The following is a 12980-nucleotide window of genomic DNA, read 5'->3' on the forward strand; positions in this document are numbered from 1 at the left end:
CAATTTTCACAACAGACACTTAACTGCTAATTGGCTTTAGGTCATAACCTCACATCCAAAACAAACAATGTTGTATTTGTATGCATATTTTTGATTTTCACTCTTTCTAAAGACAGTTAACATAGTACATGAAAATTGATGTAATTTTCCAAAAGATGTTTTTACCCTCACTAATTGATCGATAGCATAGTCTGCTCTGAATGACATTTAAGCACCCACAGTGTGAACTACTAATCTCTGTCTTGAACTAAATGTTAGACACATGCACACAGATGGCTGATAATAAATATCTATATCCCACCATGCTGCTCAAATAATATGATTGATTTATAAGTTAAAGAATTCACATCTTAGTTAAACAAATAAACTATTGCTAACTAACAATTCATCAGCATAAAATCCAACAAACCTAATAATAATCAATTCATAGCATACATGATTCCCATGTCATTTAAGACAAATGAATTCAAACAATTATCTTAAGATGCCTATCAAGAAAATTATGTCTGAAATTTTAGAAACAGTACCATTTTGCTTTGAAGTTACCCATAGCTCTTTTCTCTTAAGCAGAACCATCTCATTACACCTCTGGTTACATGTTTCTCAAATGTTCTCAACTCAAATGTTCTCAACTAGATGTCTATTAAAGGAACATTATGACGTTTATGCCAGCCCCTTTAGTCAAGACCTTGCACAGAAACATAGACTGCCAGTTTTGTGTTGTAATTCAATTTTAAAACACAAGACTTCACCTTGGAAACACACCCCAAACCATTAACTTGCCCAATCTGAGCTCAGGGTATCTAACCCCACTATTTACACATGCCACTCCACGGTTTGGAAAATGTTTCACTCCTACTTTTCCTTAATATACTGATCTCTGCAATATTTAAACTTTTGAAAAATATTTCAGCAAGTACAACTGTTGTTTCTGCAACATTTCAACCCATTGTACTGAAATAAACAAAACCCAATCTTTACCCCTTGACCAGTTTTACCTGTCATAGTTATCGAACAGAAAGCATAGTTCCCATATAATTGATCATGTCCTTACCAGATGCATACAAAAAGTAGCATCCTTGAACATGCCATGGATTAAACCCAATGCAAAATTGCATACATTGATTTAAAATTACTGTATTATACAATGACAACCACAAAATTCGCTGTTATGTGTTACAATGATATCTGCAAAATTCATACTGTTACAATCATGATGAAATGATGTCCAAAATAATGGAGTATTCTTAATTAATTCCAGAATGAATTCCATTCTTGAAAGTGCTGATGTACCAATAGCTGGTAATGATGTTGATGTGCAAACAGTCTTGATGTATCACAATAATATAATCCAAATTGTTTCTAAATGAGTTCACAGTAATCCCTTAATAATAGTGAAAGTATTATTGAGTACTTTGTAATTCTAGTGAATAATTTAAATAAGTCATCTCTTTAAAACTAAACATAACTAAAATTGATTCCTCTAAAGACAGATATTAAGAGAACGAATGAGTAATTCTAATATAATGAATGAGTAATTGTAATATATAAAAAAAATAAAAAAAATAAAAAAGACAATTAGAGGACCAGGATGGGGGTATCAGAATGGAAATTTCTTTCAGAAAGTAAATAAAATTCGTTTCTGGAATGCTTTAGGGAGAGAATTAAGTCTGTATCTAGAAGTCAAAACCGAGTGAAAATGTTTACCCTCAGACAACAATAACCTTAATTTATTCTACGATCATGGACACAAAATACCTATTGAATATGTTGTTTATAAAAAAAAGTCATTAGTCTCATAGGCCCAAACTCTTACCCTCAGTTGTGGACAAAGGTGAGTCATGCAGTACAGATTAAATATACATATAATCATGGACAAAAGCCAATACACAAAACAAATTAAATATGCATAACAATTGTACTGTGAATATACTACAGTGGTAAGTTGTCAACTTTCTGTGATTTTAACTCTGTCTTCTGGAAGGTATGTTTGATATAAGTTCAATTGCATAATGATAAAACAGAAAGTCAAAGTGTTGTTGACCTTTGAAGCTGTTACCGTATTTATGCACTCTTTAAGTTGAGTGCAACTGCAGCTGCACAGACCCAAATCTGCCACTGCAGAATGACCCAGCAGATCTGGGTCAGTGCTGCTTGTTAGGAGTAGTCAGTAGAACATACAGCATAGACTCTGACCTGCCAATGGCAGATCAGGGTCTGTGTTGTTTGCTGTTGGACATAAGTGAGTATATACAGTAAGATATATTGTGAAATAATGCAAAATGATATTTTTTGTTGTGTCAACCATTTCTAATCAATCAAATTGCATCAGATAGTTCTTGAAATAGTTTTTCACACACACACTGAAAGAGGTGACAAGCCCAGTTCTAATATAACAACACTACATACATAGAGCAGATGATTGTAATGTAACTTAGAAACTTAGTAAAGAACACAAAAATTGTCCATGTTGTCAAAATATTTATATCCTCAGTACCAGGTATCAATCATTTTTTAGCAGAGTTTATTTTGTTACTCAGCCATTGAATTTATTGGAATAATTATACAATATTTTAGCATTACCTGCAGATCCCAAAGGACGTTGTGATTTAGGAAGCTGGCTAATACCATCTGAAACTATTTTTAAGATGGCTGCAGTAGGTCAGTAATTAGAATTTTAGACATGATTAACTTGAATGAGATTTTCCTGAAAGTCTTCGTCATAGGTTCCCAGGAGCTTGTAAAAGACACTTTTTGTCTCAAAAGATATTTCTGGTAATTATTTTTGACATCATCTCTCATCTTCTGATGATATTGCTCACAACATTAATTATTTTCGACATCATCTCTCTGTTTCTTTCGATCTTGTTCCCTCATTCTATGAGTAACTCTTAGACGGTTAGAACCTTTAAAAAAAAAGACAAAAAACAAACAAATTCAGTATTTTCTTGTATATCTACAGATATTATGTGCATGAGGTATTTTTGAAAACCTCAAGGCTTTAATCAGCACAGAACCAGTTCATTACATGTAGACAAGATTCATTTGTATGCATACGGATAGGAATCTGCATCATTGAACTAGCATTTTCAGCTTATTATTGAAATGAAACCCTAAGACTGGCATTAACTGATATTTATCTTTAGCAAGGTTTTAAAACAATATAGGGCCCCAAGTGGCTGAGTGTCTAAAGTGCTCACCGTTATGGATCACTGCCATCTCACCTCTGTCTGCATGGGTTTGAGTCTCATGCTCAGTCAATGAGAGTACATGCAAAAGCTTGCCAGTAGCTTCCTGTGGGTCAGTGATTTTTTCTGGGGTTTCTCTTTGTTTTTCCTCCACCATTTATACTGGCTGCCATGTATAGCCCATCTTGTGCTGAAAAATGGCGTTAAACCCTTTAACAACAACAAAACAACCATAAAACGATGTTCTTTATCATGCAGTAATTTTTTTTGTCAGTTACTTTCCAAACAATTAAAAAATCAGGATGTTGAATTTATTTTTAAACTTTCCTGAAGTCTGAAGAATTGTTATCAACCTCATTATTTGATGTTATGGCCCATTTGATGTATATAGTTGTTGTTGTTCTAGGGTTTGACGCCATTTTTCAGCACAAGATAGGCTATACATGGTGGCCAGTATAACTGGTGGAGGAAGAACCCTGGAAAACCCAGGGAAGAACCACCAACCCACGAGAAGCTATTTTATGTATATGGCCCACTTTATCTATATGGCCATCTTTGTATATAAACTATGGTTTATTCTGGAATAAAAGACTTAGAGTAGTATTTCTCAAGCACAATTAACCTGATCCTTTAATTAGTGATATTACCTTTGCTCAGTAGCAGCCCAGGGAAAATCACAATCATAGCCATGCCCCTATTTTACTGCCTAAGTCTAGAGCCATTGATTTCTCAAAGATTTTCACACCAAGGAGTAATTCCCTCCATGCCATTTTCTTATGGTGGGACAGTGTTTTTGTCAATTTTTAATGCCATGGGTGGATGAGCTATATGAGAGCAGCATGTGTCTAACAGCAGCAACTGACTTTACCACAAAAGTATTTAGCAACTAAGTAACTGTCTCATTCTTCATTGCAAAAAGTTGTTGTTGTAGGGTTTAACACCATTTTTCAGCACATGACAGCTATACATGGCAGCCAGTATTAATGGTGGAGGAAGAACCCAGGAAAACCTACGGAAAGAACCACTGACCATCGAGAAGCTACTGGCAAGCTTTCTCACATACCCACATTAGCTGAACCCATGCAGACAGAGGTGAGATGGCAGTGATCTGTAACGGAGAGCTCTTTAGACCACTCTGCCACTCGAGGCCCCCATTGCAAAAAGTAAAGTGCTTCCTATATTTACTTGCTTATAAATTGATAGTTTTTACTGTAACTTTAATTCACGCAAAGTAGGGATCATTTTCAAAGCATGACATACAAAAGAATTGATTATTAGGGGATCGCAGATGGGTAAAGATTAAATGTTGAATTTATGAAATTTGTTGAATAATGTCCAGCTTTTTCAAGCTGGCATAATTTTTATTTTAATGGAAATCTATAAAAGAATATATAATTTTGTTCATTATGACTCAGACATTGTATTTCATTTGTTGTGTATAAAAAGTAGCCCCAAACTCTTGTTGATTTATTTGGCAGTTTTATAACTGATACAATTTAAAAGCAGATTTTCTTTCACAAAATTAGAATTCAAAGAGCAATTGTCCTACAGAATAAAAATGTAACACTTGACTCAGAGAACATTGTTTTTCAACATGAAATGTGTATGGAAATTCCATGAGATGTCACATTGTTTGATTCATTTTGGTTAGACGATCAATGAAACAATGTTAACAGTTTACAGACTGTGTGATATATCTTGGGGGTAATGTTGGAAAGTCTAGGTGTTTGCAGGACAGAAAAAAATAGTATAAATTCAAATAATTTTAAATGTCTTTGCCACTATTCCCATTCAGAAATGCATGCTTGGTATCCACAGTGGTTATCTGTTTCATGATGATATTCAGTTATATAATACTTTTATCTAGCTATTGGGATTTTTAAATAAATTTTTTAAAATATTATGGGTAAATTACGCAAATTGAAGTGTCTGTCAATGCAGTTTTATCATGGCAATTACTAGGAAAGTATATTGCTTCCATTTTCATGCAATACTGTGTTTGACACATTTAAAGTTTTGATCTAACTTGATTTAGATATAATTCCCAAGTTATATTTCCCAAGTTTTCAGCCAGAGCAGGTGGCCCAACAAAGCCCTTGACTTGACAGTCCATTTGGTTGTGCTACAAATGCATGTACTTCTTCATTAATTACCAAGTAAAGTTCCACATCGTCCACTGTTGGTTTGACCTTGATCCCTTTTAGCTTGTAAAGGCAACAACCTGTTTTCCCCATGTAATAACCCTTTGATCGAGCCACAAGTTTGTTACTTGATCAGTACCAAATAACAGAGGGAGATTATTTGAACTCCCAGTGATTATGCTGCTCAGTTGACACATGTTCAGTTGCAGCTTTTAGCAGATTTTGCAAACTGTATAATCAAAGTGTTAAGAGTCCAAGTTCAATCTCTACCTAAACTCCTGCATATGACCGTGAAGCTGTGGAAATAGAGTTGGATGATAGTTATGATGACTAGATGGTGGAGATTTGCAATGACTAGATGACACTTGAGGATTTCAGAACTTATTAGAAAATGAGAATGAATTCTTGGACTTTGTACCAGATGACATTTGATTGTGACATTTTGAGGATGCTGTGAATCACAAAAATATTGACTTAACTGTCATTGTTTAAATTGTGGATTTATCATAAAAATAAATTTAAAATATTGAGTGTTATGGATTTTAATGGATCTTTTAAGAACAAATTATAAGTTCTTAATTTATTTGTGACACTCTACTCAATAATATAAACAGTATTTTACATTGGTTCTATTGTTATTTTACCTCTCTATCTATCCAATTTGGCTTGTTTATTTCCAAAGTGCAACTCTGACTTGCAAAATATTTCCTGACTTTTAAGGAGGGTCAAAGAGAAATTGGCTTTTATTTTCACGATGTAAAATCATGGGAGGTAGAGAACTGGGCTGTTTAATGACTGAATCCACCTTTTACAATCACGTTGATAATAATTGTTAATAACATGCTTTTTCTAATGAAGTTGTTCGTTATTCTGTATAAATAACATTTATTTAAAAAATTTGCAACATGTAAAAGATCATTCCAACTGGTTTCAACAACCATCATGTGTGCACGAAAACATGCATAGTACGTCACGTCTTTTTGTTTTGTTGATTAGTCGGCTTCTCCAAGTCATATCATATAGTATGCTAGCAAGTCAGGAGTCAAAGTAGCCAGAAATTAGACTATCTTTTGATATGCCACCAAACAAAATTCCATTTTTTTTATTATGAAACTACTGACATTTATTTTGTGAGACAATCGCCTAAGCTGAAATTCAATTTTTGTATTGTTAATTAGTACAATATTGGGTATCATGATTTCGTTAAAAGTACTAGTGAAACTTCTTATCATCCTTGAGGATATATCTCAGTGCCAGGTTCAGAAATTCTCTGAAAATCACTTGCCCATAATGGTCCATATCTGTGAAACCCAGCTCTTTATTTTATGAAGTATTCATTTCACTTGGTTGCCTTGCTGTTACAGTTGTGAAAGAATTGGTTAATTTAAGGTAGTTTATGTTACATACACAATAAAATTTATAACAGTGTTCGATTGATCAACTGAAGTGAGTTCACCTGACATATGACCTGGACCGCTAGATTTTTAGTATGTAGTATAGTATTTGTGTGCCTTTTAACTTTTTTAAAAATTGTCCACCCCCTTTTTGTGATTCAAAAGACATAATTAACGTGATAGGACCTAACACAATGGAGGCCAGCTGTTAATTCATTGCAACAATACAACAAATATTTCCACAAGTCAGTTATCAAAACACAGTCGGCGCTTAACCCTTTACATCATGCAAGTGTCTTTGGACGCCTCTACTTCATTCGCATGGAAGCGCCTTTTGACGCCTGCTGTAAACATCAGCCATTTTAGCCAGTTTTCATAGCGCCACCTTCGGGGGAGAAACCCTTATTAGATACTACATTCATTTCTGCGAATGACAATTACATCAGATCACGTGGTCACTGTTTATGCACTGGTCGATATATGCTATTTAAAGTAACTGGGTCATAATCTCCACTCTCCAAAATGGAGGTCGTGGATTCAGTACTTACAAAGTTTTCACGATTAGAATCACAACTATGAAAGATTCAATAACTTAGGTAAAGGCTCTGATATTGATGTAGGCAGCAATTAGTTTTTATAAATGATCAAATTCAGATGACTTAGTGATGTAGACGCAGACGAAAAACTTGTAAATTTCGAGTATGAGAAATGACAGCTATGGTTGGTCATGCAGCCTGACTGACATGATGGTGAACAAGTTCTCTCAAGATTTTAAAGCACATAAAAAGTTCTTTCTTGGAAAATAATTACACAGCTATAACAATCAGACTTTTCTCTTACATTTTTCTACACATAATGTGTACCAAAAATGTAAAATGGTTAAAATTGCTGTTAAATGTAACATACACTACATTGCTTAACAATTAACAGGCAGGCCTATGCGTATGGAGTCGAATAGGTAACAGGTGTTCTATTTATAGTGCGCTGCACTTTGTAACTATGCTCTGTGAGGTAAAGGGTTAATTAGGTTCTCAGAGAAATGCTTGTGGACATAGCTGTTATGGTAGATTGACACATTTTACGTTTAAATACGCATTACATTTATATGATTACACTTAAATGAAACTAAAAGATAGAATTAAAACACAAATTTCACTTAATAAAAATTATTTAATTGGCATTTAATTATTAATGTACTGCCTACACTTGGCATAAGTGACATTTTCATTGATCAAAATTTCCTTAAATATCTTTAATTACGGTGTACTAAAAATATCGTTTGGAAATAAAATGTAACCGATTAAATGACTAATTATTAAAAGTTGATAATTTCAAAATGTTAGTTACAGTTTCCAGGTGATATCTACTGTTTTTGACCATAAAACGAGTGATATATCAACATTTCAGTTTCCAATTTTGATCACAATTTTCTTTCAAGATCAAGAAATATAAATAAATTTTTGGGGGTATTTTCTGATTTGAAAAAAAAGGGATCCATACCTGACCTCACGTTATAAGTGGGTTTGCGAATTATCAGGGTGCGAATTATCAGGGGAGTGGTGTATTGCTTTTTAATGATTTGCTTGGCCCTTGAAATGCTCAGTATTGCTATTTAATGATTTGATCAGCCCCTGAAATGCCTACTATTGCTATTTAATGATTTGCTCAGCTCCTGAAATGCCTAGTATTGCTATTGAATGATTTGCTTAGCCCCTGAATTGCCTAGTATTGCTATTTAATGATTTGCTCAGCCCCTGAAAGGCCTAGTGTTGTTATTTAATGATTAGCTCAGCCCCTGAAATGCCTGGTCTTGCTATTTAATGATTTGCTCAGCCCCTGAAATGCCTAGTATTGCTATTTAATGATTTGCTCAGCCCTTTAAAGGCCTAGTATTGCTGTTTGATGATTTGCTCAGCCCCTGAAATGCCTAGTATTGCTATTTAATGATTAGCTCAGCCTCTGAAATGTCTAGTATTGCTATTTAATGATTTACTCAGCCCCTGAAATGTCTACTATTGCTATTTATTGATTTGCTCAGCACTTTAAAGGCCTAGTATTGCTATTTAATGATTAGCTCAGCCTCTGAAATGCCTAGTATTGCTATTTAATGATTTACTCAGTCCCTGAAATGCTTAGTATTGCTATTTAATGATTTACTCAGCCCCTGAAATGCCTAGTATTGCTATTTAATAATTTGCTCAGCCCCTGAAATGCCTAGTATTGCTATTTAATGATTTGCTCAGCCCCTGAAATGTCTACTATTGCTATTTAATGATTTGCTCAGCCCTTTAAAGGCCTGGTATTGCTATTTAATGATATGCTCAGCCCCTGAAAGGCCTAGTACTGTTATTAAATGATTGGCTCTGCCCCTGAAATGCCTGGTATTGCTATTTAATTATTTGCTCAGCCCCTGAAATGCCTAGTACACTATGACCCTGCTATGACGTGCTCTCTTATAACACAAATTCGGATATAACACAGTCGTGGTGTGGCTCCCGAAATTTCATATACATGTATTTTTCTTGTACACAAAAAAATTATTAAAAGTACGAAATAAAACGTAAAAAGTATTATCATTTTGGAGAAGAGATCGCATATGAATAATACAAGACGATTGTGGCATGGCTTCTGAAATTTTATATGTATCTTAAAAGTACGAAAAATAACTCATAAAAAGTTTATTCTGGGATCACGTAGGTCTTTGCCATTGTCACAAACTTGGATTGTTTTTCCTTATTGGTGGCAAAACATACCATGTGGCAATTTTATTTTATTGGCAATGTTGTTGGCTGTTTAATTTTTTTTATACAACCATCAGTTTCGAGTCCAGAAATTCAGAGGCCCCATGAAAGGAAGCCGCAAACTGGATATAAAATGCACTGAAATGTATCTATTGTTACATAAACAAATTCTTTGTTCATATTGACAAACCATCGAAACAGTGCATTGTTATATCATAATCCACTTAATGTTGACATCTAGCATGAGTACTGTATGTTGTGAGATAACCACCTTTCTTTTTGTTGACATTTCTGGTAACAGAGATCAACCAGATGAGGTATTATCTCATAATCTATCTTTAATCAAATTTTCGGCCGCTTGCTAGTAATTAATATGTTTACAAAGGCTTATATTTGTATGTGGATGGTAAGTAAAATTCCTCTTCTTTTCACTCAGAATTAAATCCTTCAGAACACTCACATTTTCTGTAATAATCCCTGTCATCAAACCAGAACACCTGCATCTCTATCGTCTGTGGACCCTTTGTTAATAATTTTCAGATGCATGCGTGGAAGGCATCATCCTGCTGCTACCACAAATGTAAAAAAAACAAAAAAAGAAAAAACCATCCTACTTGTTGGTTTATTCAATAAGCATGGAGGGACAGTAACTAGAATAGTCCAAATGACGGTCAGTTCCTTTTTGAAAATGTACCCAGATAAAATAGTTTGCTGAAATTTCAATGAAAACAGATTACCTTTTGAATCACAGATTGATATGAAAATGTACTCAGCAAATGGAGAAAAAAATCAGTCTCAATCATGCAGTACAGTTATTTGATGTTGCCAGCGCAATAAGAAATGTGCATTTGTTTGGTTCTCCAAAGCTGTCCTTTAATGGTGACTTCAATAACGCAAGCACCCTTCATCAAAGAAAGCGAACTACAATCTTTCAATAAAAACAAAGAACTTTTCATCAAAGGAAATCAATACCAAACTCAAATAAAAGTGATGGAATCTGATGGATTTTTGCATTTTCCAATGAGACTGGAACACGTTAACTATGTCGTGAAAGTTTTCTTTTTGTAGGGAAAAAGTTTATGATTTCAAAAGCAAACAAATGGCGGCGTAAAAGGCTAACTAACTTTCACCTACTTGGGACGTACTGAAAAGTAAATGTACTTTGTCCTTCCTTACGTGATTATGCTATGTTATTCCACTGAATTCAGACCAATATGACCTGTAACAAAATTATTGAATATTTTAAAGCTATGTGTGTGCACATTTTCAATGGAATTACTTGTATTGTGGATTCAATGCATATGATGAGGTTCGCAGGTGAGTACACGGTGTTGATACTATTCATGCTATACATTAGACATGTATATATAAACATTATTCACGTATATGTACCAATTCGTGCTTTTCTAAATAAAGTAAACTATTATTTATATCTTCTCTGTTTTCACTACAGGTGTATTTCTCATTTAATATGCATCAATTTAAGATGGTAACTGTGCAGATGAAGCACATATTTTAACGCCCACATTTATTACCTACACCCACACCCGCCCCCAACCCTGCAATTTTTTTGGGGGTACATGCATCATTTTCTTCAGCTAACGGACCTGGTTGCTTATAACATGGTTCGGTCTATAACATGGTCTGGTTCTATGGCTCCCTACTACTGTGTTATAGCGGGGTCACACTGTATTGCTTTTTAATGATTTACTCAGCCCCTGAAATGCCTAGTATTGCTATTTAATGATTTGCTCAGCCCCTGAAATGCCTAGTATTGCTATTTAATGATTTACTCAGCCCCTGAAATGCCTAGTATTGCCATTGAATGATTTGCTTAGCCCCTGAAATACTCATTGTTGCTATTTAATGATTTGCTCAGCTTTGGTGTAAAAGCATTCTCTTGTCTGTGGCATCAAAAATTGAAACAACCAGTGTGTTCAGTTATCAGTGTTCTGCTGTGACATTACTGAATTTTGCAAATGTTACAATACATGAGAGTAAATGTCTCTTACTATAATGTCAGGACACTGTATCAGGTAACATGAGCATTTTGAATTGAAAGCATTTGTGCTGGAAAAATACAATAGAAGTGCCCTCTGAATAAATTTTCTTTGTGATGGATTTTCCTTCATGATTTAGTGGAATAATACAGATCCATTTTCCATCTCAAAATGCTATGTATTTTCATAATTTTTGCTCTGGCACTAAGTAATTATGGCATAAATTTTCTGTTGTTGTTGTTGTTGTTGTTGTGGGGTTTAACGCCATTTTTCAGCACACGATAGGCCATATATGGCGGCCAGTATTAATGGTGGAGGAAGAACCCGGGAAAACCCCGGAAAGAACCACCGAACCACGAGAAGCTACTGGCATGCTTTCTCACATATCTACATTGGCTGAATCTGAGACTCGAACCGGCGCAGACAGAGGTGAGATGGCAGTGATCCGTAACGGCGAACGCTTTAGACCACTCGGCCACTCGGGGCCCCATAAATTTTCTGTTATTTGAAATTTTTTGAATTACTTGGATTACATGCTGTTTTCCTTGAGACTTGGGCTACACTTGAGAAGACCTAAGAAAGTATGTATACATTTATCAATAGATTGTCATGAAACCCACTGATATTAAATCTGCATTTTTCTCCTTTTAGACACCCTGTTTCTGGCCCTCTAGATGTGGAGAACCAGAGAACACTGATTATGGTGAGTAGTAGAGTACATGTACCATGATTTTGTGCTTTCACAGTGATCTCTTGGTATGATGTTGTTAGGAACTATAAAAGTGTTTACAAGGGTAAATTATTAAGAAAAATATCATTTAACCAGTATAATGGGATTCATGACGATCATGACATGAATACAACATTTTGTTTTACATCTTCAACAAAGTTAACTTGTAAAATCCTATTTCAGCAGGCATTTTTCTGTAGAAGTTATTGTTGGTAACTATAATGTATTGGAGGAATTATGGAAAGAAAAGCAACTGCTCTTTTATCAGTTAAACTAATTAACCCCTGGAGGGTTTTGTTGTTTTCACCTGAAATGCAAGTAGGAAACACATTTTAGGGGCTATTTCTGAATACATCCTAATACATTGACTTCTCCCCCAAAAAATTAGGTTTTTCCCTCTGTATTTTGTAGTGCATCTAGAGCGTCCAGATTATTTGGTACCATTGTAGAGCTACATCTGTGTGCCTTTCTATAACACCACCCATTGTAGTGTATCATACATGACCTTGATGCTACAGAGCTCGTCAGTAGGCTGCTACCTCAAGCTACATAAATGCAGTGCCAGAGGTTAATGAGTTAACAAGGATTTTGGAAAAATTTTACAAATCATCAAGGAATTCCTAAATTTGTAATTTATGTGCGGTGTCGATGCACACGTGATTAAAAATCTCAAGGAATATTCACATTTGGTGACATCATCATAATGCATCCATTTTTGTCGTTTTCACCTGGAATGCGAGTAGGAAACACATTTTGGGGGCTATTTCTGAATGCATCCAAATACAT

The 12980-nt window shown here is 34.7% G+C and overlaps 1 protein-coding gene across 6 annotated transcripts in view; it reads left to right on the top strand.

Moving 5' to 3' along the window:
- LOC149804709 (regulator of G protein signaling 7-like) overlaps positions 1-12980 on the top strand; it is a 294195-nt gene that overhangs the window by 91164 nt on the left and 190051 nt on the right. For all 6 annotated transcript variants that reach the window (XM_089943319.1, XM_089943310.1, XM_089943302.1 and 3 more), the window contains one exon: positions 12116-12167. In XM_089943319.1, the coding sequence (XP_089799445.1) occupies positions 12116-12167 (52 nt within the window). The remainder of the gene's footprint in view (positions 1-12115; positions 12168-12980) is intronic.

This window comes from Sinohyriopsis cumingii, chromosome 2 (assembly GCF_028554795.1).
Source record: "Sinohyriopsis cumingii isolate HCF-2022 chromosome 2, ASM2855479v2, whole genome shotgun sequence".
Classification (NCBI taxonomy): Eukaryota; Metazoa; Mollusca; class Bivalvia; order Unionida; family Unionidae; genus Sinohyriopsis; species Sinohyriopsis cumingii.